At 55.5% G+C, this 24,980-nt stretch overlaps 2 protein-coding genes and 1 long non-coding RNA gene across 5 annotated transcripts in view; 1 reads left to right on the top strand and 2 right to left on the bottom strand.

The window, feature by feature from the left end:
• LOC140405410 (transcription factor NF-E2 45 kDa subunit-like) overlaps positions 1-13,219 on the top strand; it is a 35,413-nt gene extending 22,194 nt beyond the window's left edge. Inside the window, exon 4 of the mRNA XM_072493777.1 lies at positions 11,185-13,219. Coding sequence (XP_072349878.1) covers positions 11,185-12,090 — 906 coding nt within the window. The 3' untranslated portion in view covers positions 12,091-13,219. The remainder of the gene's footprint in view (positions 1-11,184) is intronic.
• Positions 13,220-14,796: 1,577 nt separating this feature from the next.
• Positions 14,797-15,314, bottom strand: LOC140405391 (uncharacterized). The gene is made up of 2 exons (XR_011938605.1): positions 15,160-15,314; positions 14,797-14,974 (listed from the first exon to the last, which is right to left on the bottom strand). It is a non-coding gene; the product is annotated as an uncharacterized lncRNA (long non-coding RNA).
• A 1,536-nt stretch (positions 15,315-16,850) lies between these two features.
• Positions 16,851-22,818, bottom strand: hnrnpa1a (heterogeneous nuclear ribonucleoprotein A1a). 3 transcript variants are annotated; one of them, XM_072493733.1, is made up of 11 exons: positions 22,640-22,818; positions 19,661-19,777; positions 19,410-19,556; positions 19,062-19,272; positions 18,847-18,942; positions 18,656-18,754; positions 18,488-18,577; positions 18,219-18,395; positions 17,976-18,122; positions 17,815-17,883; positions 16,851-17,283 (listed from the first exon to the last, which is right to left on the bottom strand). In XM_072493733.1, the coding sequence occupies exons 1-10, from the start codon at positions 22,643-22,645 to the stop codon at positions 17,831-17,833; spliced, it is 1,143 nt and encodes a 380-aa protein (XP_072349834.1). In that variant the 5' UTR covers positions 22,646-22,818; the 3' UTR covers positions 16,851-17,283; positions 17,815-17,830. The 3 variants fall into 3 exon arrangements, with proteins under 3 accessions (XP_072349834.1, XP_072349832.1, XP_072349833.1); XM_072493731.1 differs by lacking the exon at positions 17,815-17,883 and having other exon boundaries at positions 17,083-17,283; XM_072493732.1 differs by lacking the exon at positions 17,815-17,883 and having other exon boundaries at positions 17,083-17,283; positions 19,661-19,768.
• Between the last annotated feature and the right edge of the window lie 2,162 nt (positions 22,819-24,980).

Below are 24,980 nucleotides of genomic sequence, written 5' to 3'. Positions count from 1 at the left end.
GGAGTGTTTGATGGGGACAGTGTAGAGGGAGCTTTACTCTGTATCTGACCCCGTGCTGTATCTGTCCTGGGAGTGTTTGATGGGGACAGTGCAGACGAAGCTTTACTCTGTATCTAACCCCGTGCTGTACCTGTCCTGGGAGGGTTTGATGGGGACAGTGTAGAGGGAGCTTTACTCTGTATCCAGCCCCGTGCTGTACCTGTCCTGGGAGTGTTTGATGGGGACAGTGTAGAGGGAGCTTCACTCTGTATCTAACCCCGTGCTGTACCTGTCCGGGGAGTGTTTGATGGCGACAGTGTAGACGGAGCTTTACTCTGTATCGAACCCCGTGCTGTACCTGCCCTGGGAGTGTTTGATGGGGACAGTGTAGAGGGAGCTTTACTCTGTATCTAACCCCGTGCTGTACCTGTCCTGGGAGTGTTTGATGGGAACAGTGTAGAGGGAGCTTTACTCTGTATCTAACCCCGTGCTGTACCTGTCCTGGGAGTGTTTGATGGGGACAGTGTCGAGGGAGCTTTACTCTGTATCTAACCCCGTGCTGTACCTGACCTGGGAGTGTTTGATGGGGACAGTGTAGAGGGAGCTTTACTCTGTATCTAACCCCGTGCTGTACCTGTCCTGGGAGTGTTTGATGGGGACAGTGTCGAGGGAGCTTTACTCTGTATCTAACCCCGTGCTGTACCTGTCCTGGGAGTGTTTGATGGGGACAGTGTAGACGGAGCTTTACTCTGTATCGAACCCCGTGCTGTACCTGACCTGGGAGTGTTTGATGGGGACAGTGTAGAGGGAGCTTTACTCTGTATCTAACCCCGTGCTGTACCTGTCCTGGGAGTGTTTGATGGGGACAGTGTAGAGGGAGCTTTACTCTGTATCTAACCCCGTGCTGTACCTGTCCTGGGAGTGTTTGATGGGGGCAGTGTAGAGGGAGCTTTACTCTGTATCTTACCCCGTGCTGTACCTGTCCTGGGAGTGTTTGATGGGGACAGTGTAGAGGGAGCTTTACTCTGTATCTAACCCCGTGCTGTACCTGTCCTGGGAGTGTTTGATGGGGACAGTGTAGAGGGAGCTTTACTCTGTATCTAACCCCGCGCTGTACCTGTCCCGGGAGTGTTTGATGGGGGCAGTGTAGAGGGAGCTTTACTCTGTATCTAACCCCGTGCTGTACCTGTCCTGGGAGTGTTTGATGGGGACAGTGGAGAGGGAGCTTTACTCTGTATCTAACCCCGTGCTGTACCTGTCCTGGGAGTGTTTGATGGGGACAGTGTAGAGGGAGCTTTACTCTGTATCTAACCCCGTGCTGTACCTGTCCTGGGAGTATTTGATGGGGACAGTGCAGAGGGAGCTTTACTCTCTATCCAACCCCGTGCTGTACCTGTCCTGGGAGTATTTGATGGGGACAGTGCAGAGGGAGCTTTACTCTGTATCTAACCCCGTGCTGTACCTGTCCTGGGAGTGTTTGATGGCGACAGTGCAGAGCGAGCTTTGCTCTGTATCTAACCCCGTGTTGTACCTGTCCTGGGAGTATTTGATGGGGACAGTGCAGAGGGAGCTTTACTCTGTGTCTAACCCCGTGCTGTACCTGTCCTGGGAGTGTTTGATGGGGACAGTGTAGAGGGAGCTTTACTCTGTATCTAACCCCGTGCTGTACCTGTCCTCGGAGTGTTTGATGGGGACAGTGTCGAGGGAGCTTTACTCTGTATCTAACCCCGTGCAGTACCTGCCCTGGGAGTGTTTGATGGGGACAGTGTAGAGGGAGCTTTACTCTGTATCTAACCCCGTGCTGTACCTGTCCTGGGAGTGTTTGATGGGGACAGTGTAGAGGGAGCTTTACTCTGTATCTAACCCCGTGCTGTACCTGTCCTGGGAGTGTTGATGGGGACAGTGTAGAGGGAGCTTTACTCTGTATCGAACCCCGTGCTGTACCTGTCCTGGGAGTGTTGATGGGGACAGTGTAGAGGGAGCTTTACTCTGTATCTAACCCCGTGCTGTACCTGTCCTGGGAGTGTTTGATGAGGAGTGTGGAGGGAGCTTTACCCTGTATCTAACCCCGTGCTGTATCTGTCCTGGGAGTGTTTGATGGGGACAGTGTCGAGGGAGCTTTACTCTGTATCTAACCCCGTGGTGTACCAATCCTGGGAGTGTTTGATGGGAACAGTGTAGAGGGAGCTTTACTCTGTATCTAACCCCGTGCTGTACCTGACCTGGGAGTGTTTGATGGGGACAGTGTAGAGGGAGCTTTACTCTGTATCTAACCCCGTGCTGTACCTGTCCTGGGAGTGTTTGATGGGGACAGTGTAGAGGGAGCTTTACTCTGTATCTAACCCCGCGCTGTACCTGTCCCGGGAGTGTTTGATGGGGGCAGTGTAGAGGGAGCTTTACTCTGTATCTAACCCCGTGCTGTACCTGTCCTGGGAGTGTTTGATGGGGACAGTGTAGAGGGAGCTTTACTCTGTATCTAACCCCGTGCTGTACCTGTCCTGGGAGTGTTTGATGGGGACAGTGTAGAGGGAGCTTTACTCTGTATCTAACCCCGTGCTGTACCTGTCCTGGGAGTGTTTGATGGGGACAGTGTAGAGGGAGCTTTACTCTGTATCTAACCCCGTGCTGTACCTGTCCTGGGAGTATTTGATGGGGACAGTGCAGAGGGAGCTTTACTCTCTATCCAACCCCGTGCTGTACCTGTCCTGGGAGTGTTTGCTGGGGACAGTGTAGAGGGAGCTTTACTCTGTATCTAACCCTGTGCTGTACCTGTCCTGGGAGTGTTTGATGGGGACAGTGTAGAGGGAGCTTTACTCTGTATCGAACCCCGTGCTGTACCTGTCCTCGGAGTGTTTGATGGGGACAGTGTCGAGGGAGCTTTACTCTGTATCTAACCCCGTGCTGTACCTGTCCTGGGAGTGTTTGATGGGGACAGTGTAGAGGGAGCTTTACTCTGTATCTAACCCCGTGCTGTACCTGTCCTGGGAGTGTTTGATGGGGACAGTGTAGAGGGAGCTTTACTCTGTATCTAACCCCGTGCTGTACCTGTCCTGGGAGTGTTGATGGGGACAGTGTAGAGGGAGCTTTACTCTGTATCTAACCCCGTGCTGTACCTGTCCTGGGAGTGTTTGATGGGGACAGTGTAGAGGGAGCTTTACTCTGTATCTAACCCCGTGCTGTACCTGTCCTGGGAGTGTTTGATGAGGAGTGTGGAGGGAGCTTTACCCTGTATCTAACCCCGTGCTGTATCTGTCCTGGGAGTGTTTGATGGGGACAGTGTCGAGGGAGCTTTACTCTGTATCTAACCCCGTGGTGTACCAGTCCTGGGAGTGTTTGATGGGGACAGTGTAGAGGGAGCTTTACTCTGTATCTAACCCCGTGCTGTACCTGTCCTGGGAGTGTTTGATGGGGACAGTGTAGAGGGAGCTTTACTCTGTATCTAACCCCGTGCTGTATCTGTCCTGGGAGTGTTTGATGGGGACAGTGTAGACGAAGCTTTACTCTGTATGTAACCCCGTGCTGTACCTGTCCTGGGAGGGTTTGATGGGGACAGTGTAGAGGGAGCTTTACTCTGTATCCAGCCCCGTGCTGTACCTGTCCTGGGAGTGTTTGATGGGGACAGTGTAGAGGGAGCTTTACTCTGTATCTAACCCCGTGATGTACCTGTCCTGGGAGTGTTTGATGGGGACAGTGTAGAGGGAGCTTTACTCTGTATCTAACCCCGCGCTGTACCTGTCCCGGGAGTGTTTGATGGGGGCAGTGTAGAGGGAGCTTTACTCTGTATCTAACCCCGTGCTGTACCTGTCCTGGGAGTGTTTGATGGGGACAGTGTAGAGGGAGCTTTACTCTGTATCTAACCCCGTGCTGTACCTGTCCTGGGAGTGTTTGATGGGGACAGTATAGAGGGAGCTTTACTCTGTATCTAACCCCGTGCTGTACCTGTCCTGGGAGTATTTGATGGGGACAGTGCAGAGGGAGCTTTACTCTCTATCCAACCCCGTGCTGTACCTGTCCTGGGAGTATTTGATGGGGACAGTGCAGAGGGAGCTTTACTCTGTATCTAACCCCGTGCTGTACCTGTCCTGGGAGTGTTTGATGGGGACAGTGCAGAGGGAGCTTTGCTCTGTATCTAACCCCGTGCTGTACCTGTCCTGGGAGTGTTTGATGGGGACAGTGTAGAGGGAGCTTTACTCTGTATCTAACCCCGTGCTGTACCTGTCCTGGGAGTGTTTGATGGGGACAGTGTAGAGGGAGCTTTACTCTGTATCTAACCCCGTGCTGTACCTGTCCTGGGAGTGTTGATGGGGACAGTGTAGAGGGAGCTTTACTCTGTATCTAACCCCGTGCTGTACCTGTCCTGGGAGTGTTTGATGGGGACAGTGTAGAGGGAGCTTTACTCTGTATCTAACCCCGTGCTGTACCTGTCCTGGGAGTGTTTGATGAGGAGTGTGGAGGGAGCTTTACCCTGTATCTAACCCCGTGCTGTATCTGTCCTGGGAGTGTTTGATGGGGACAGTGTCGAGGGAGCTTTACTCTGTATCTAACCCCGTGGTGTACCAGTCCTGGGAGTGTTTGATGGGGACAGTGTAGAGGGAGCTTTACTCTGTATCTAACCCCGTGCTGTACCTGTCCTGGGAGTGTTTGATGGGGACAGTGTAGAGGGAGCTTTACTCTGTATCTAACCCCGTGCTGTATCTGTCCTGGGAGTGTTTGATGGGGACAGTGTAGACGAAGCTTTACTCTGTATCTAACCCCGTGCTGTACCTGTCCTGGGAGGGTTTGATGGGGACAGTGTAGAGGGAGCTTTACTCTGTATCCAGCCCCGTGCTGTACCTGTCCTGGGAGTGTTTGATGGGGACAGTGTAGAGGGAGCTTCACTCTGTATCTAACCCCGTGCTGTACCTGTCCTGGGAGTGTTTGATTGGGACAGTGTAGAGGGAGCTTTACTCTGTATCTAACCCCGCACTGTACCTGTCCTGGGAGTGTTTGATGGGGACAGTGTAGAGGGAGCTTTACTCTGTATCTAACCCCGCGCTGTACCTGTCCTGGGAGTGTTTGATGGGGACAGTGTAGAGGGAGCTTTACTCTGTATCTAACCCCGTGCTTTACCTGTCCTGGGAGTGTTTGATGGGGACAGTGTAGAGGGAGCTTTACTCTGTATCCAACCCCGCGCTGTACCTGTCCCGGGAGTGTTTGATGGGGGCAGTGTAGAGGGAGATTTACTCTGTATCTAACCCCGTGCTGTACCTGTCCTGGGAGTGTTTGATGGGGACAGTGTAGAGGGAGCTTTACTCTGTATCTAACCCCGTGATGTACCTGTCCTGGGAGTGTTTGATGGGGACAGTGTAGAGGGAGCTTTACTCTGTATCTAACCCCGCGCTGTACCTGTCCCGGGAGTCTTTGATGGGGACAGTGTAGAGGGAGCTTTACTCTGTATCTAACCCCGTGCTGTACCTGTCCTGGGAGTGTTTGATGGGGACAGTGTAGAGGGAGCTTTACTCTGTATCTAACCCCGTGCTGTACCTGTCCTGGGAGTGTTTGATGGGGACAGTATAGAGGGAGCTTTACTCTGTATCTAACCCCGTGCTGTACCTGTCCTGGGAGGATTTGATGGGGACAGTGCAGAGGGAGCTTTACTCTCTATCCAACCCCGTGCTGTACCTGTCCTGGGAGTATTTGATGGGGACAGTGCAGAGGGAGCTTTACTCTGTATCTAACCCCGTGCTGTACCTGTCCTGGGAGTGTTTGATGGGGACAGTGCAGAGGGAGCTTTGCTCTGTATCTAACCCCGTGCTGTACCTGTCCTGGGAGTATTTGATGGGGACAGTGCAGAGGGAGCTTTACTCTGTGTCTAAACCCGTGCTGTACCTGTCCTGGGAGTGTTTGATGGGGACAGTGTAGAGGGAGCTTTACTCTGTATCTAACCCCGTGCTGTACCTGTCCTGGGAGTGTTTGATGGGGACAGTGAAGAGGGAGCTTTACTCTGTATCTAACGCCGTGCTGTACCTGTCCTGGGAGTGTTTGATGGGGACAGTGTAGAGGGAGCTTTACTCTGTATCTAACCCTGTGCTGTACCTGTCCTGGGAGTGTTTGATGGGGACAGTGTAGAGGGAGCTTTACTCTGTATCTAACCCCGTGCTGTACCTGTCCTCGGAGTGTTTGATGGGGACAGTGTAGAGGGAGCTTTACTCCGTATCTAACCCCGCGCTGTACCTGTCCTGGGAGTGTTTGATGGGGACAGTGTAGAGGGAGCTTTACTCTGCATCTAACCCCGTGCTGTACCTGTCCTGGGAGTGTTTGATGGGGACAGTGTAGAGGGAGCTTTACTCCGTATCTAACCCCGTGCTGTACCTGTCCTGGGAGTGTTTGATGGGGGACAGTGTAGAGGGAGCTTTACTCTGTATCTAACCCCGTGCTGTACCTGTCCTGGGAGTATTGATGGGGACAGTGTAGAGGGAGCTTTACTCTGTATCTAACCCCGTGCTGTACCTGTCCTGGGAGTGTTGATGGGGACAGTGTATTGGGAGCTTTACTCTGTATCTAACCCCGTGCTGTACCTGTCCTGGGAGTATTGATGGGGACAGTGTAGAGGGAGCTTTACTCTGTATCTAACCCCGTGCTGTACCTGTCCTGGGAGTGTTGATGGGGACAGTGTATTGGGAGCTTTACTCTGTATCTAACCCCGTGCTGTACCTGTCCTGGGAGTGTTTGATGAGGAGTGTGGAGGGAGCTTTACCCTGTATCTAACCCCGTGCTGTATCTGTCCTGGGAGTGTTTGATGGGGACAGTGTCGAGGGAGCTTTACTCTGTATCTAACCCCGTGGTGTACCAGTCCTGGGAGTGTTTGATGGGGACAGTGTAGAGGGAGCTTTACTCTGTATCTAACCCCGTGCTGTACCTGTCCTGGGAGTGTTTGATGGGGACAGTGTAGAGGGAGCTTTACTCTGTATCTAACCCCGTGCTGTATCTGTCCTGGGAGTGTTTGATGGGGACAGTGTAGACGAAGCTTTACTCTGTATCTAACCCCGTGCTGTACCTGTCCTGGGAGGGTTTGATGGGGACAGTGTATTGGGAGCTTTACTCTGTATCTAACCCCGTGCTGTACCTGTCCTGGGAGTGTTTGATGAGGAGTGTGGAGGGAGCTTTACCCTGTATCTAACCCCGTGCTGTATCTGTCCTGGGAGTGTTTGATGGGGACAGTGTCGAGGGAGCTTTACTCTGTATCTAACCCCGTGGTGTACCAGTCCTGGGAGTGTTTGATGGGGACAGTGTAGAGGGAGCTTTACTCTGTATCTAACCCCGTGCTGTACCTGTCCTGGGAGTGTTTGATGGGGACAGTGTAGAGGGAGCTTTACTCTGTATCTAACCCCGTGCTGTATCTGTCCTGGGAGTGTTTGATGGGGACAGTGTAGACGAAGCTTTACTCTGTATCTAACCCCGTGCTGTACCTGTCCTGGGAGGGTTTGATGGGGACAGTGTAGAGGGAGCTTTACTCTGTATCTAACCCCGTGCTGTACCTGTCCTGGGAGTGTTTGATGGGGACAGTGTAGAGGGAGCTTCACTCTGTATCTAACCCCGTGCTGTACCTGTCCTGGGAGTGTTTGATGGGGACAGTGTAGAGGGAGCTTTACTCTGTATCTAACCCCGTGCTGTACCTGTCCTGGGAGTGTTTGATGGGGACAATGTAGAGGGAGCTTTACTCTGTATCTAACCCCGTGCTGTACCTGTCCTGGGAGTGTTTGATGGGGACAGTGTAGAGGGAGCTTTACTCTGTATCTAACCCCGTGCTGTACCTGTCCTGGGAGTGTTTGATGGGGACAGTGCAGAGGGAGCTTTACTCTGTATCTAACCCAGTGCTGTACCTGTCCTGGGAGTGTTTGATGGGGACAGTGCGGAGGGAGCTTTACTCTGTATCTAACCCCGTGCTGTACCTGTCCCGGGAGTGTTTGATGGGGACAGTGTAGTGGGAGCTTTACTCTGTATCTAACCCCGTGCTGTACCTGTCCTGGGAGTGTTTGCTGGGGACAGTGCAGAACGAGCTTACGTTTCTCGAATAAACGGTTCGGAGGCACATGTTGGAAAATATGTTCTTTAATCTTCGTGAAAACTGCCACAATGTGTGTGTGGTGAGATAGCCTGTGATGTTTCCTGTGAGCCCCCTTCGGCATGGACCTTATCGAGACATGCAGATGTGTGTCAGAAGGATCGGGAGGAGTGCAGGGGGGGGCGTGTTGGGGCGCCGTTGAGTGCTGGTGTTAATCCTGCCTTCATGACATGTCCCAGGGACCTTCTCTCCCCCCCCCCCCCCCCCCCCCCCCCCAGATCCTGGGGAGAAATCCCCAATTTGCAGATCGCAGTCGGCACAGGCACACACATTCACGCAGACACTGACATTCATTCACACACACACACACACTCACGCAAACACTCATTCACACATACACTCGACACTTACATACACACTCAGACACACATTCGCACTCGACACACTCAACGCCAGACACATACACAAACACACTCATTCACAAACACACTTGACACGCTTACACTCAAGACTCACACTCGGCATGCTTACACACACACTCAAGGCACTCACATTGAGAAAGACTCACACCCGCCCTCTCACACATGCTCTGACGCACACCGATAGGTGTTCACACGAGCACGATAGTCGGATGTCGTTTCCCAGGGTACTAGGGGACGTAGGTTTAAAGGGCGAAGGGAAAAGTTTGGAACAGATGCGCGAGGCAGGTTTTTTTATACAGAGGGTGGTAAATATATGGAACTCGCTGCCCGGCGAGGGGATGGGAGCAGGTACGATAGCGGCATTTGAGGAGCATCTAGACCAATACATGAATAGGATGGGAATAGAACATAGAAAATACAGCACAGAACAGGCCCTTCGGCCCACGATGTTGTGCCGAACCTTTGTCCTAGATTAATCATAGATTATCATTGAATTTACAGTGCAGAAGGAGGCCATTCGGCCCTTTGAGTCTGCACCGGCTCCTGGAAAGAGCACCCTACCCAAGGTCAACACCTCCACCCAACACCAAGGGCAATTTTGGACACTAAGGGCAATTTGGACATTAAGGGCAATTTATCATTGGCCAATCCACCTAACCTGCACATCTTTGGACTGTGGGAGGAAACCGGAGCACCCGGAGGAAACCCACGCAGACACGGGGAGGACGTGCAGACTCCGCACAGACAGTGACCCAAGCCGGAAATCGAACCTGGGACCCTGGAGCTGTGAAGCAATTGTGCTATCCACAATGCTACCGTGCTGCCCTTAAGAACAAATAAATCTACACTATATCATTTAACTGTAATCCATGTACCTATCCAATAGCTGCTTGAAGGTCCCTAATGTTTCCGGCTCAGCTACTCCCCCAGGCAGTGCATTCCATGCCCCCAGTACTCTCTGGGTAAAGAACCTACCTCTGATATCCCTCCTATATCTTCCACCTTTCACCTTAAATTTATGTCTCCTTGTAATGGTGTGTTCCACCCGGGGAAAAAGTCTCTGACTGTCTACTCTATCTATTCCCCTGATCATCTTATAAACCTCTATCAAGTCGCCCCTCATCCTTCTCCGTTCTAATGAGAAAAGGCCTAGCACCCTCAACCTTTCCTCGTAAGACCTACTCTCCATTCCAGGCAACATCCTGGTAAATCTTCTTTGCACCTTTTCCAAAGCTTCCACATCCTTCCTAAAATGAGGCGACCAGAACTGTACACAGAACTCCAAATGTGGCCGTACCAAAGTTTTGTACAGCTGCATCATCGCCTCACGGCTCTTAAATTCAATCCCTCTGTTAATGAACGCGAGCACACCATAGGCCTTCTTCACAGCTCTATCCACTTGAGTGGCACCTTTCAAAGATGTATGAACATAGACCCCAAGATCTCTCTGCTCCTCCACATTGCCAAGAACTCTACCGTTAACCCTGTATTCCGCATTCATATTTGTCCTTCCAAAATGGACAACCTCACACTTTTCAGGGTTAAACTCCATCTGCCACTTCTCAGCCCAGCTCTGCATCCTATCTATGTCTCTTTGCAGCCGACAACAGCCCTCCTCACTATCCACAACTCCACCAATCTTCGTATCGTCTGCAAATTTACTGACCCACCCTTCAACTCCCTCATCCAAGTCTTTAATGAAAATCACAAACAGCAGAGGACCCAGAACTGATCCCTGCGGTACGCCACTGGTAACTGGGATCCAGGCTGAATATTTGCCATCCACCACCACTCTCTGACTTCTATCGGTTAGCCAGTTCGTTATCCAACTGGCCAAATTTCCCACTATCCCATGCCTCCTTACTTTCTGCATAAGCCTACCATGGGGAACTTTATCAAATGCCTTACTAAAATCCATGTACACTACATCCACTGCTTTACCTTCATCCACATGCTTGGTCACCTCCTCAAAGAATTCAATAAGATTTGTAAGGCAAGACCTACCCCTCACAAATCCGTGCTGACTATCCCTAATCAGGGATAGAGGGATACGGACCCAGGAAGTGTAGAAGATTGTAGTTTAGTCGGGCAGCGTGGTCGGCACGGGCTTGGAGGGCCGAAGGGCCTGTCCCTGTGCAGGTATAGCATGGGGTTAGATACAGATTCACAGACACACACTCAATTCACACACGAACACACTCACACCTACACACACACACACACGCTCGCAGACACGCTCACTCTCAGGCACAAACACCCTCTTGCGCACACACACATACTTACACGCACTGACACGCAGACGTTGACACGCTTAAACACACACCCCGGCAAGAGCGGTATTGTCTCACAGAGCATAGAACGTACAGTGGAGAAGGAGGCCATTCGGCCCATCGAGTCTGCACTGACCCACTTAAACCCTCACTTCCACCGTGTCCCCATAACCTTTTTTGGGCACAAAGGGGCAACTTAGCACGCGGCCAATCCACCTTAAACCTGCACGTCTTTGGACTGTGGGATGGAACCGGAGCACCCGGAGGAGACCCACGCAGACACGGGGAGAACGTGCAGACTCCGCACAGACAGTGACTCAAGCGGGGAATCGAACCTGGGACCCTGGCGCTGTAGGTTAAGATCAAATCAAGCGGGGAGAGTATTATTTTAACCCGTCTCTCACGCCCCACTCTGTGTTTCTCACTCTGTCGGTCACGTACTCCCTATTTCTCTCTCTCTCTGTCACAGGGTCTGGTCACGGACGGCGATATAACTGCGGACCCCACGATGTACAGCGGCCCCCCTTACCCTCCACCTCTGGACCCCTACTGTCTCCCAGGACCTGCTCAGGCTTGGAATGGCCACAGTATAGCCCTCGCGCCGGGGGGCTACGCCACGCCATATGGCGGACCGCAGAGCTGCCCGCTGGGCGCGGGAGGGGCCGTTTTCGAGAGCTGCTGCCTTTCGTTGCCAGAGGCGCCCGGGCCAGCGTACTACAAGTCGCGGGAGGACCTGGGCAGCGACTCAGGCCTCTCGCTGGACTCCAGCCCCAACGCCGGCGGCTCCGAGGGCTACGGGTGGAGCGAGCCCCAGGGCTGGGGGTGCGGCGGTGCGGGGCCAGGGATGCCGGCTCCCCTGCTCGGCCCGCCGCCGGCCCCGGGCGGGCTCGGCGGCCCACGGGGGAAGAGGGAGAGCTCGACCCGGGACGCCCGTCGAGCGCAGGCCCTGAGGATACCCCTGGCCACCGAGGCCATCGTCAACCTGCCCGTCGACGACTTCAACGAGCTGGTCAGCCGGCACCGGCTGAGCGAGCAGCAGCTGGCGCTGGCCCGCGACATCCGCCGCCGGGGCAAGAACAAGGTGGCGGCCCAGAACTGCCGGCAGCGCAAGCTGGAGAACGTCGCCCGGCTGGAGGGGGAGCTGGGCGGGCTGCGGGCCGAGCGGCAGCGGCTGGCGGGCGAGCGGGAGGAGGTGGGCCGGCAGCTGCGGCAGGCCGAGAGGAGGGTGGCGGAGCTGGCCCGCCAGGTCTTCGCGGCCTTACGGGACCCCCAGGACCGCCCTTACTCCCCCGACGAGTTCTCACTGCGGCAGACCCCCGACGGGGGGGTGTACCTGGAGCCGTGCGGGGCGGGGGGCAGGGAGGGTGACGACTGAGGCCTCCCCTTCCCCCCGGCCGCAAAGTGGGGGGGTGGCGTATTTATTTTAATGTTCGGCTGACAACAGTCCAAGGCGGTTCGGGCGAGGGAGGGTGATTGCGTGTTCGATTGGCAGCACTCCCTCAGCACTGACCCTCCCACAGTGCGGAGCTCCCTCAGCATTGACCCTCCCACAGTGCGGAGCTCCCTCAGCACCGACCCTCCCACAGTGCGGAGCTCCCTCAGCACTGACCCTCCCACAGTGCGGAGCTCCCTCAGCACTGACCCTCCCACAGTGCGGCGCTCCCTCAGCACCGACCCTCCCACAGTGCGGAGCTCCCTCAGCACTGACCCTCCCACAGTGCGGCGCTCCCTCAGCACCGACCCTCCCACAGTGCGGCGCTCCCTCAGCACCGACCCTCCCACAGTGCGGCGCTCCCTCAGCACTGACCCTCCCACAGTGCGGCGATCCCTCAGCACCGACCCTCCCACAGTGCGGAGCTCCCTCAGCACCGAGCCTCCCACAGTGCGGAGCTCCCTCAGCACTGACCCTCCCAGTGCGGAGCTCCCTCAGCACTGACCCTCCCACAGTGCGGCGCTCCCTCAGCACCGACCCTCCCACAGTGCGGTGCTCCCTCAGCACCGACCCTCTCACAGTGCGGCGCTCCCTCAGCACTGACCCTCCCAGTGCGGTGCTCCCTCAGCACTGACCCTCCTTCAGCACTGACGCTCCCAGTGCGCCGCTCCCTCATTACTGATCCTCCAGCAGTATATCGCTCGAGCACCGACCCTCCGACAGTGCAACACTCCATCCACCGACCGTCTGACAGCGCAGTACTCTCAGCACTGACAGATCCCCCCCCCCCCCCATCAACAGTGCGGCGCTCCCTCTGCACTGACCCTGCTCCCTCCATGCGGCTGTTACACCGCACTAACTCAGTCAGTGTGGCGCTCCCTCAGTACAAACCACACCATGTCACACTGTTTAGTGACACTTTGCGTGTCACTCTCAGGTTAATAAAGCCCACCCTTATCGCCCATCGAACGGACTGGCACGCGTGTAGCACTAGAGCGTCAACACTGGAGATCAGCCATTATATATATATATATATATATGTTTTTATATTAAATATATTTCTTGCACTCAATTGTATTGTTTTTTCGCTGACCTCTGAACCATGAGGGGGGTGGGCGGGAGGGAAACTGATATTTCGCCCCCGCGCGAAACTTACAATTGCACTCCAGGTGACCCCCAGCTCTAATAAACCGCATTTACACAGCACCTGGTCAAATGCAGAGTATCAAAAGGCCACATGGTTAACGTGGATGACAATGTTTTGGTGCTTCAGCCATTTTGAACCCCCCCCCCCGGCAAAATGCATGGGACAGTGCGCAAGAAGCTGAAATTGGATGAGGGCAGAGGGTGGTTGGAGAGAGGGAGCCTTGTAGGGGCTGGCAGATACAGGAACAGGAAGGATGGGCTGGAGACCGGAAGGGCTGTAGGTGATGGTAGAATTTAGTGCAGGCGGCCGCCATTTGGCCCATCGAGTCTACACCAGCCCTTGAAAAGAGACTTAAAGGGTTAGAGTTGGAGGGTTGTGGGGTAACAAAGCTGGGGGGGGCCGTCGGGGATGTTACAGTGGTAGGGGAGTGCTGTCCGGGTTGGAGGAGGTAATGGGATTAGGAGATGATGGTCAGGACTGGAGATCAGATCGGGAAGAGATTAGAGATGGGCAGAGTTTGTCGGTGAAGACAGCGAGGACTGTAGGTCACAGAAGAGGGTGCACAAACACGCAGGCGAATTGAATGGGGCTGGACCAGTTTGTTAAAAAAACTCAGAAGCTGACTTGGAGGGCACAAGAGGTCTTTTCTCAGGAGGTTGGGGCGGAGGGCACGAGGTATTTTCTCAGGAGGTTGGGGCGGAGGGCACAAGAGGTCTTTTCTCAGGAGGTTGGGGCGGAGGGCACGAGGTATTTTCTCAGGAGGTTGGGGCGGAGGGCACAAGAGGTATTTTCTCAGGAGGTTGGGGTGGAGGGCACAAGAGGTATTTTCTCAGGTTTCCCCTTGTGGTAGTCCAGAATCATAGGGTATAATCTCAACACTAAAGGGTTAAAGGAGGGTTTCAGAGGGGTTTGATTTGAGTTCATTTATTGTCACATGTACTGTAGTGCAAAATATTTTTCTGCAGCCGAGACATAGTAGACACCGTAATCAAGAGAACCTTGCGAAATGGTACATCGACAAACGGTGATTGGTTACAGCGTGGAACAGAGGGCCAGTGAATCTCTGGAATTAACTCGACTTGCAGAGGCTGGATCGTTAACTATGTTCAAGGTCGAGGGTAGAGTTGTAATTATCACGTCAGATTTGCCACAATCTCCAGACCGTACTCAATGGCCTGTCCCCAGAAAGGCTAATGTCCTCAAAGAGCACGGGTGGGGGAGCAGTGCCGATTTAGCAGTAGTGAGCGCTGAATGACTTGGCAGAAGATCAAACACTTTGTTTACACCGGGGGGGGGGGGGGGGGGGGGGGGTGTTTGATCCAGCGATAGTCTGTACTGGGGAGGTTCGCTCAGACAGAACAGAGTCGCAGGGGTCAGGAAGTCTGATACCAAGCAGGAGCCAGGGTTAGGGTTTTTCAGATTAGGCAACCAAGTGTGTGTGTGTGTGTGTGAGGATTCTGATCAGGGGATAGCCAATACAAATAAAGTTACCACAAACTGTGTGCAGGGGGTGAAAAGGTTTATTTTATTTACACGGTACATCAGAGACAGCTGCACAACAGCCACGCGAAGGAAATCAAAATAAATACAACAGTATTCAACGCATTCTCTATACAGGAGAGAGATACATGATCCAGGACCATTAACGGCAACTGATCCCATTCTCTGTCCGCACTCCACCTGCAGGGACGAGAAACACAAGACACGTCAACAGTGGGGACAAGTCCCAATACTACAGCCCGGAGACCGCCCCCCCCCCCCCCCCCAAAATCGGGTCGCTCCCCTCTCCCCTGTAAAAACCCAAACCTGCGCCACTCAGCTGCGCGTCTGAGGCAGCAGGGGAGCGCCGGGCTGTTGAGACTTACCTCAGCAGGAGGGCAAACGCACGCATGGTCGAACAGTGGGCTGGTCAAACTCTCACCGGTCCCGGCCGGGGGGAGGAGGGGAGTATGCCTGTTTGCCCCACCCCCATTCACAGGATGCCACCTACAAACACAAGGAGGAGGAGTCAGAGGGCACGGGGGCGTGGCGCTGTTCTCTCGACAAGCAAGCTGCCTTCTCGAGCGGGCGGACCCGAAATTATCCTGGAAAAATGTATGAGGTACGAAATTGCAGCCTTACCTATTGAGAAAGCACGGCCTGGCCCTCTACCTGGCCCGCGGCGGTGACTCTCTCTGCCTGCCTGCTTAGTCCTAGTCGCAAGGCTTCCTTTTTCTGCGGCTGAGCTAGTCCTGAAAAGCTAGCCTCTCCCACGGAGCATAGAGTAACCCTGGCTCGCACCTCTAGTCTCCAGTAAGAACGCGTCTATGAGAATAAGCTGGCCTTCTGTTCCAGGTGGACGTACGCTCGCTCACAGTCTATAAACTCCGCTGCTGCTGCTGCTGGTAGTAGCGGTAAATCTGCAGTTGTCCTGCCTGGTTCTAGCACACGTGCTTCCTTTTCTTTCTCAGCTTCTCTTTGGGGGGGACAAGCCGGGCAGGGTTGTGAAGAGGAAGCCCCCACGGTTTTTTTTATTTAAAAAAAAGCACAACACTGGCACCGGATTTTCCCCTCGGCGGCTTGACTGTGGGGCAACTCCTCACTACACAAGCTGATTCCTGCTGCCTGTGTCATCGTCCATTGCCTCACTGCTACAACGTAAAGAACTTTTTTGTCCACGTTACGTCAAATATAAATATCTTTCATATATAAAAAGAGGTGCGGGCCCAGCCACTTGCACGCCAACTCACCAAAGCGGGACAGGCGCGAAGGCAGACTGGCACGCACCTCAAATCTAAGAAAACTTTACAATCCTTATTTCGGCTCTATCGCTAATCATGAGCACTGTAACTTCCAAGGCTTTTCGTGCAGCAGTTTTCAAGTTTTGGGTAACAATTTTAGGGTGGGATTTTGTTGCCACGTTGCCCAAATAGCAGTCACACTGGCCGGCTGGTGCATTGGGAAGTTACAGTTGATACGGAACATCGCACTGCCCTGGCTATACTCGCCAAAAAACCCCAACCACCCGCCCACCGCTACCCGGGAAAAGGGCCCACCCAACACGTGATGGCCCCGAGGCAGCACAGAGCTTGGACTCGAGCACTGCCCTTCAACATACGGTGGTGGTGGGGGGAGGAAATCAGCTGTAGAGCGACAGCAGGGGCTCTCAATTGTCCCCCATCCTCCCTGGTCAATTTACACCACTGGGAGGAGTCACAGGGTCAGGGATTGGAGAGAGGGGTAGGATTGGAGAGGGGGGTAGCAACCCCTCTGTTCAACGTCACCTTGGACTCAACATGAACACAGAACACTTGCTTCTTGGACAAGTGAGAGGGAGGGCGGAGAACGAGCATTGTTGCACCCTGGAAGTTCGAGTACACCGATGTGCACCCAACCTGCCAGGGTCAACGCCCACTAGATACAAATAGATATAAAATCTGGTGGGGCGGGACACCCAAGACAAGCTCGACTGGTTGTGCGCATGTTGGGAGCGGGGGGGGAAAAGAGGAGAGCCTCCAACACTGGCGTGACATCTTACACTACAACCCCGAAACAAGACAGACTACCTGCAGGACTATTAAATGGAAAGTATTTTATTCCGAGTCATGATCACAACTAATACATTTATATCACTTAAAAAGCTGGAGCAATGAAATCAACAAAAAAAAACAAGTCTAATAAAAACTGGCTGGAATGTTCATCGTCTTACACTTCCAGAGGGGAGGGGGAAAGGGGGGGGAATAGTCACAACTATAAAATAACCTGTTCAACAGTTTATCAAAATATCAATTACAGTCCTTACGCAGATATCCATGCATGTGGGTTTAAATTTTATTCCTTTCAAAAGTTCATGAGTTCAAACACTGACTTTTCTGACTAAAAAAGACATTTTTTTCTTTCTCTTCCGGTAGCAGTTGTGCCCTGTGCTTGGCTGAGATTTGTATTGTAGTAACCTGCTGTCTCCCTGTCACAATCTCCTGGCTCATCCTCGCCTGCTAAGTACTGTATTCCTGTTGAACAACATGGGATAAAATTATTATACCGTGCACTCTCTCAAAACATGTTCTTTTTTTCTAATTTTCTAATTTAAAAAAGAAACATTGCCGAGGAGGGCAAGGCAATCCACTGGCCAAACCCATCGCTAAAAAAAGAAATTACACCTGTACAGGGTGTGGCTGTGGGCAGCAGAAACACTGCCAGACCAGAGCCCAGACTGACTACTGTACCGCAGCGTGTCTAGCGGTGGGGTATACAGTCATTAGTGCCGTTCCCCCTCCTGTCAACACCCAACTCATCCTCAAAATGGTCAGGAGCAATTGCTCCTTCATAAGATACCCTGTACCATTCCTGCTGCCAACTTACTGAACACGTGCAAAATATATCTTTCAAGCTCATCTTGCCTCGCGTTCCCTGCCCCTGTACTCCTCCCCATTTAAGCCCACCAGATAGATACCCAACCACCCCAAGCCCGCCCTCTCCAATCTTCCTGCGACTAAACCCACTGAAAAAAACCGCTCACGCTGCTGCAACCCAGAACCCACCTGGCTTCAGAAAAAGTTAGAACCTCCGACTAAAGGATCCTCCTCCTCCCCCAGAGCCGCCATAATTACCTGCAAGACAAGGCAGTCAGTTAATCTCAGAAACCCACTCGGCCCAAGTCACTACGCTGAGAGTATGTGCGCGCGAAACAACTAATCCTTACTTGCATACGGCCCGCCAGAGTTTCTTCCACCACCATAGCCTCCTCCACCACCGCCGCCGCCTCCCTTCATGGGCCCGTAGTTAGATGACTGCTGGTTTGGATAGTTGCCAAAGTCGTTGTAGTTGCCTCCGCCGCCGCCGAAGTTGCCTGCATCCAGAACACAAAAGCGTTCAGAGTATTACCCATGTGGGCTTCAAGTGCACAATATTCCTCTGCAATGCTGGGGTGAAACTGGTCACTTACCTCCGCCAAATCCACCATTGTAGCCCTCATAGGCACTGCTGCCTCCTCCGCCACCACCATAGCCGCCGCCGCCACCACCACCCTGGTTGCCGTATGTTGGACTGCCTCCGTAGCCGGGGCCCCCTCTGCCGCCACCACCTCCATAACCACTGCCTCCACCACCATATCCACCACCTGCTGAGAAAGGAGACACGGATTTTAAGAGGTAGGAACATCGCCCCATATTCAGCACCATCTTAACCACCCAGCCCAAAGCCCACAATACATACTGTCACCAAATCCATTGTAGCCATCTCCGCATCCTCCATAGTTACCACCGCCTCCTCCACCACCGCCTCGCGAGTTGCTTCCGAAGCCACCTGCAACAAGGGGGAAAGTCAGTCAGTGTCGCCCACCTCAACACCTGGCTCCACAATAACCACAGTAACCCGGCTCACCTCGGCTGTTGAAGTTGCCACTTCCGCCGCCACGGCCTCCAAAGTTTCCACTAGAGTTGCCAAAGTTGCCTCGGCCGAAGTTGCCAGAGCTCCCACGCCCTGCAAAGAGAACAGAAGAAACAGTTACACACAATTACACTTCTAAAGTTGCAGGTTTCACTGGTTCCAAATGGCTCAACTCCAAAGCTCACCTCCTCGCTGGTTCATGCCAGAGTTCTGCATCTCCTCACGGGACAGTGCCTTCCTCACTTCGCAATTATGCCCATTGACCGTGTGGTATTTCTGAACTGCAAAGACAAGGCGAAGAAAAGGAGTTTTAAAAATGGCACCACCCCCACAATTGCCTTCCTCTCCCCGCCCCCTTAAAGGACACCGTGCTCGCTCCCTCAAAGGACACCGTGCTCACCAACAATCTTGTCAACGGCATCGTGGTCGTCGTACGTGATGAAGGCAAACCCCCTCTTCTTCCCGCTCTGTCGGTCAGTCATCACTTCTATCACTTCGATTTTGCCAAACTTCTCAAAGTAGTCGCGGAGTTGATGTTCATCGGTGTCTTCTTTAATGCCACCAACAAAGATCTTCTTCACGGTTAGGTGTGCCCCAGGTCTGGTGGAGTCCTAATTAACGCAAGACACTGAATAAATTGAAGGATCTACCTCGCACAAAGCTTACCCTGGGGGTTTTCAACCCAGGAATGCCAAACTGAGTGCTTATATCACAGGACAAAAAGATGCAGATGGAACTGGAGACCCACCTCTCTTGACACTGCGCGCTTGGGCTCAACAACCCGACCGTCAACCTTGTGGGGTCTGGCAGTCATTGCGCTGTCGACCTCCGAGACGCAGGAATACGTCACAAACCCAAAACCCCTGGAACGCTTCGTATTTGGGTCTCTCATCACCTGCAAGTAACAGAATTTAAAAAGAAAAGACGAACTGGGGTTAGAACGGCACAAATTGTGAAACCAGAAACGCTGCAACAAAAACAAAAAACAAAGGAACTCACCACACAATCTGTCAGCCGGCCCCATTGTTCAAAGTGGTTCCGTAGACTGTCGTCTGTGGTTTCAAAGCTCAAGCCGCCAATGAAGAGTTTTCGGAGTTGCTCAGGCTCCTGCGAGTCCTCCAAGGGAAACGAGGAGGAGAGTGTTAGCACACAAAACAAATCTACGCACCGGTGAGCAGCTCACCTGATCCCTTTGTGCACAGGAGCGCGTTCCTCTCCCCCTCATCCCCGGGCCTCGCCCCCAAGCCTAATCAAAATGGCGCAACATAAAAATCCACTCCCGATTTCCTGTAAACAAGTTGCTGCATTAATCACGTGCCGGCTGATAAAATGTTACTAGTCTGAGGCGTAGCTGCAGGAAATATTCTCCCCCACACGGCTCGCTCTCCCTCCGGAGAGAGAACAAAGGGGCCAGCCATGCGAGGCATGGAGATTCCAGCAGCTGCCTTTCCCACAGGGGAGCAGATCCAGCAGCAGGAATATTAACCCGAGCAATCCGCCCGGCCCAAATCGAAAAACACAGATAAATGCGTCAGCGAGCACCTCAATCGACCACATTAATTTTGACATATATTTTTTAAAAATGCGCTGGCCCGAATAGCGTGCGTCAATTTAACAAAAATGGGAATATATCGAATCGGCTTAGAAAGAGGTAGAAATTGACCTCATGAAATAATCTACCTCCACCCCAATAGAAATGTACCGAAATATCAGGAAAAGCCACAAGTTGCCCGCCAAACACACACAAAGAGAAAAAAAGATGGCATTTCAACTGCGACACGCGTCCAGGTGCAGCGCCATCGTCTGCGAGGAGCTCAGGGCGGCGGGAAGCGAGAATAAACAGGGCGAGGCAGAGAGAAGGGACGACGAGGAGAGCCCGCGGTCAGACTGGAGAACGAGGGGCGGGAGAACGAGGCCGCTCCGGGCCGACGGGGAGAGCCCGCGGGTCAGACGGGAGAACGAGGGGCGGGAGAACGAGGCCGCTCCGGGACGACGGGGAGAGCCCGCGGGTCAGACGGGAGAACGAGAGGCGGGAGAACGAGGCCGCTCCGGGACGACGAGGAGAGCCCGCGGGTCAGACGGGAGAACGAGGCCGCTCCTTGTTCCCGCAGAACAAAGCCTCCCCCCCTCCCCCCAGCAGAACGGGGCCGCCCGCCCCGCCAGCGGCCATTTTACCCCCACCGTCCACCCACCGTGAACCTCGATAGGAACACGTTTACGGAAGCCCCCGGCGCGTCCGTACGAACGGGGCCAGAAAGAGCGGCCACTTCGCCCCCACCACGAAATGGGGGGGGGGGGGGGACGGCGGCCATTTTGTCTCCACTACATCCTTTTTAACAGATTAAAAAAACGTCACACAGCAATGAAACAGTTTGAGAGGCGCCAGCACGCACTGAGCCCCCCCCCCACACAATCCGGCACACTGAGCCCCCCCCCCCCCCCACACAATCCGGCACACTGAGCCCCCCCCCCCCCACACAATCCGGCACACTGAGCCCCCCCCCCCCACACAATCCGGCACACTGAGCCCCTCCCCCACACAATCCGGCACACTGAGCCCCCCCCCCCCGGGGTGAACAAAGGGGGCGGGACCGCCGGCGGCCATTTTGTCTCCACCTCAGTCAGGACCTCCAGATATTAAACAAACTAAACAACACCCCCAATAAAAACATGTATCCCCGGGGGGGGGGGGGCGAGACCCGTCACAACCCCCCCCCCCCCGGGTTAGAGTCCACACACACAGAGGGGGGGGGGGAAGAGAGAGGGAGCCGATTGCGTCACAAGGCCGGCGGCCATTTTGTCTCCATCCCCATTCTACTCACCACCCCGAATAAAACGCTTGGAACGGGCGCCAGGCGGTCTACAACAACAACTCTAGACGCGCTCGGCTCCCCGCCCCCGCCCCCCCCGGGTTAGACTCCGCTGGGAGGCGGGGGGAGGGAGCCGGAGCCGATCGCGTCACCGCAAGACGACCGGCGGCCATTTTGTCTCCATCCCCACATCACACACACAACCTCGAATAAAAACACTTTAAAAAAGGCGCCAGGCGGTCTACAACAACAACTGAGGCGGGGGGGCGCTCTCGGCTCCCCGTCCCCGCCCCCCCCCGGGTTAGACTCCGCTGGGAGGCGGGGGGAGGGAGTCGGAGCCGATCGCGTCACAGGCTGAGGGGGGCCGGCGGCCATTTTGTTTCCCCCCCCACATTTCACTCACAACCTCGAATAAAACACTTTAAAAAAGGCGCCACGCGGTCTACAACAACAACTGAGGAGGGGGGGCGCGCTCAGCTCCCCGCCCCCCCGGGTTACACTCCGCTAAAAAGCGAGGGAAAGGAGTCGGAGCCGATCGCGTCACAGGCTGAGGGGGGCCGGCGGCCATTTTGTTTCCCCCCCCACATTTCACTCACAACCTCGAATAAAAACACGTTAAACGGGCGTCACGCCGTCTACAACAACAACTGAGGAGGGGGGGCGCGTTTAACTGCCCGCCCCCCCCCGGGTTAGACTCCGCTCCCAGGCGGGGGGAGGGAGTGGGAGCCGATTGCGTCACCGCGAGTGAGGGGGGCCGGCGGCCATTTTGTCTCCATCCCCACATCACTCACAACCTCGAATAAAACACTTTAAAAAAGGCGCCACGCGGTCTACAACAACGACTGAGGAGGGGGGGCGCGCTCAGCTCCCCGCCCCCCCCGGGTTAGACTCCGCTGGGAGGCGGGGGGAGGGAGCGGGAGCCGATTGCGTCACCGCGAGTGAGGGGGGCCGGCGGCCATTTTGTCTCCGCCGCCGCCGCCGCCGCCGGGGGAAGAAACTCGACGATTGCCGGGGGCGGGCGCGGGGTTTTCTGCCCCCCTCCCTCCTCCCCACTCTCTCCGCCGGGTGTGGGAGGTGAGGAGGGGTGGAGGGGTGAATGGGAGCCCCCCCCGGCCACCCGGGGTGCTGGGGGACACACACACAAAATGGCGGCGGCGGCCGCTCTCACCTCCATGTCTCTTTCGTACGAGGGCGCCGTCTTGCCGGTGGGGGTGGTCTCCCTGGCTAGCTGGAATGTACCCCGGGGTGTGGGGTGGGGGGGAGATAGGTAACGTTCTCGGCGGTAACAGCGGGCGGGGGGGAAACAGCAGCTGCGGCGCTCGGCGGGCGATCCTCCTCCTTCGGACTCGGGCGACGCAGAGGTCGCTCGGCCGCCCCCGCCTGGCCTTTTATAGCGGGGCGAGGCCCCGCCCCCCCCCGCCTTCGCTCTGATTGGCGGGCGGGAGACAGGGGCGTGGCCGCGCCCCGCCGTCCAATCGGCGTCCTGCTCGCTCGGGCTCCTCCCCCGATCGGCTCCTCCCCCCCCCCGCGGTCCGCCACCAATCGGAGCGGTTGGGCGCTCTCCCCCCCCCCCCCTCCTTAGTCGTCCCCGTCCAATCGTTTCAAAGGGGCGGCGGCCGTTGGGCAAGCCCCGCCCACGCTCCGCGAGCCTGGAGCATGCGCACTTGTCCCTTCTCCCTTACCCTCCCCCTACCGCCGAAACCGAGCATGCGCGCCCCCCCAAACGACGGCAAGCCTGCGCTCTGGCCCCGCCCCCTTGGCTAGTTTGGAGCATGGGAACACGTCCCCTCCCCCCGCCCGCGCCCAACCCGAGCATGCGCACTCGTCCCCACCCTCCCCCCGCGCCCAACCCGAGCATGCGCGCTCGTCCCCACCCCTCCCCCCGCGCCCAACCCGAGCATGCGCGCTCGTCCCCGCCCCTCCCCCCGCGCCCAACCCGAGCATGCGCGCTCGTCCCCACCCCTCCCCCCCGCGCCCAACCCGAGCATGCGCGCTCGTCCCCGCCCCTCCCCCCGCGCCCAACCCGAGCATGCGCGCTCGTGCCGCGCCCAACCCGAGCATGCGCACTCGTGCCGCGCCCAACCCGGAGCATGCGCGCTCGTGGCGCGCCCAACCCGAGCATGCGCACTCGTGCCGCGCCCAACCCGGGCATGCGCACTCGTCCCTCCCCGCCCCTCCCCCACGCCGAGCCGGCGCCTGCGCACTTGGCCCAATCCCACTCAGCGTTTTGGCGGCTGGCTGGGCGAGCGGCTCCGGAGGAAGAGAGGGACGTCGCTGGCGGGGCCCCCAAGGGCGGCAAGCGGACCGTACGCAGGGTGCTGGCCGTCGTCTCTTTATAATCACGTCATCGGCAAGAAAGGTAATGGTGGGGAGGGGGGGGCAGAGAGGTTTTTATTTTAATCCGCGGCTCGCGCGCCTTTTTTTTCCCCTCTATCTCCGTGTTTTTTAACGGAGGGGGGCGGGGCCGGCGACCTAAATCAGATTGACGGGCCGCCCGGCCAATAGGGGCGCTCAGCCTGGGTCCTCCAGCCCCGCCCACCGCTCCTGATTGGACGCCTCCCCCCCCCCGCTCTTGGATTGACGTCCGGCCCGCCCGCCCCTCCGGCCCGGCGCTCTGATTGGTGGACGGGCCTGGGGTTGGGGGCGGTCCCGCCCGCTTCCCCATTGTGACGCGGACGATTGACGGCGACGGCCCGCCAATGGCAGCCCGGGAGGAGGGGGGCGGGCCCGCCCGGCTGTGATGGACAGGCAGCTGCGAAAAACCCCGCCCCTTCTGGCCCCGCCCCCCCGCCTCCCAGCTCTGCACAATGGCTCTCTTTCCTCCTGCCCCCTCTCTTTCACTCAATTTGAGGTGGGGGGGCGTCTGGAGGGTTCGGGGGGCCCAAATGGGGTGCAATCCCTTCTTTGCACCCCCCTCTCCTCTTTGCACCCCCTCCAAAATCCTTAATCTACTTCCCCTTATTTTGAGGCTATGCCCCCTAGTTCTGCTTTCACCCGCCAGTGGAAACGACCTGCCCGCATCTATCCTATCTATTCCCTTCATAATGTTTCTATAAGATCCCCCCCCCCCCCCCCCTGCATCCTTCAAAATTCCGAGTACAGTCCCAGTCTACTCAACCTCTCCTCGTAATCCAACCCCTTCAGCTCTGGGATTAACCTAGTGAATCTCCTCTGCACACCCTCCAGTGCCAGTAGGTCCTTTCTCGGGTAAGGAGACCAAAACTGAACACGATACTCCGGGTGTGGCCTCACTAACGCCTTATACAATTGCAGCATAACCTCCCTCGTCTTGAACTCCAGCCCTCTAGCGATGAAAGACAAAACTCGATTAGCCTTCTGAATCACCTGCTGCACCTGCACACCAACTTTTTGCGACTCGTGCACCAGCACACCCAGGTCCCTCTGCACAGCAGCATGTTTTAACATCTTACCGTTTAAATAATAATCCATTCTGCTGTTATTCCTCCCAAAATGGATAGCCTCACACTTGGCAACATTGAATTCCATCT

The sequence above is a fragment of the Scyliorhinus torazame genome, chromosome X (genome assembly GCF_047496885.1).
Source record: "Scyliorhinus torazame isolate Kashiwa2021f chromosome X, sScyTor2.1, whole genome shotgun sequence".
Classification (NCBI taxonomy): domain Eukaryota; kingdom Metazoa; phylum Chordata; class Chondrichthyes; order Carcharhiniformes; family Scyliorhinidae; genus Scyliorhinus; species Scyliorhinus torazame.
This window is presented reverse-complemented; position numbering and strand designations above follow the sequence as displayed.